The 738-nt window shown below is 62.5% G+C and overlaps 1 protein-coding gene across 1 annotated transcript in view; it reads right to left on the bottom strand.

Moving 5' to 3' along the window:
* MED15 (mediator complex subunit 15) overlaps positions 1 to 738 on the bottom strand; it is a 28,646-nt gene that overhangs the window by 5,779 nt on the left and 22,129 nt on the right. The window contains exon 9 of the mRNA XM_010851524.1: positions 4 to 99. Coding sequence (XP_010849826.1) covers positions 4 to 99 — 96 coding nt within the window. The remainder of the gene's footprint in view (positions 1 to 3; positions 100 to 738) is intronic.

Genomic DNA, 738 nt, shown 5'->3' with positions numbered 1-738 from the left:
CACCACCACCAGCTGCTGCGGCGAGCCCAGGGCGCTGACGGCCCACGAGAGCCCTGCTCGCAGCCCCGACTCCTCGAAAGAACCTAGGCCAGAGGGCTCCTGCTGACGGGACCCTGCTCAGGACCCCCAGCCCTGCAGCCTGTGCCTGGGGGCCTCCGAGTCGCCCACCTCATGGTTCAGGTGCAGCTTTGCACCACCTCACCCAGCGAAGGGCGAAGAGAAAAGGACAAAAAGCAAGAAGCAAGCCAAAAAACACGTTAAGATGGCTCCTGGCACAGCGAATGTCCCCGACTGGGTACGATGCTGTCCTCCCTGTGATGTCCCCATTTACAGACACGGATCTGTTTTTGCACAGGTGCATGACAAGATAATATCTTACACCTTCCTCAAAAACACTGTCACGACCTCTGCTCAGGACAGAACCCCGAGTGGTCGTGGGCCGGGCAGGTGGCATGCCCTCCGCCACAGTGAGAATGCAGGTGCGGCCATCCACCTTCTCACCCACAACCTTACGATGCCCTTGGCCTCCACCAAATCAGCCAGGATGCTTGGAAGACAAGGTGCCTCCTGGCAGGAAGGGCATTGCCATGGGGTGCGGCAGCTGGTGGGACGCACGCTCCTTTGCTGAGCGGCACATGGGGGCCAGGGCGGGGGTGCCAGGGTGAGTCCTGGTGCCGGAAGAGGGCCTGCCATCCACAGCCCTGGGGACACCGGGAGGAGGGCCCTGGCCGCGTGACG

Source organism: Bison bison, unplaced genomic scaffold (assembly GCF_000754665.1).
Source record: "Bison bison bison isolate TAMUID 2011002044 unplaced genomic scaffold, Bison_UMD1.0 scf7180017851776, whole genome shotgun sequence".
NCBI classification, from domain to species: Eukaryota; Metazoa; Chordata; class Mammalia; order Artiodactyla; family Bovidae; genus Bison; species Bison bison.
The sequence above is the reverse complement of the archived record's forward strand: the minus strand, read 5'-3'. Positions and strand labels throughout refer to the sequence as shown.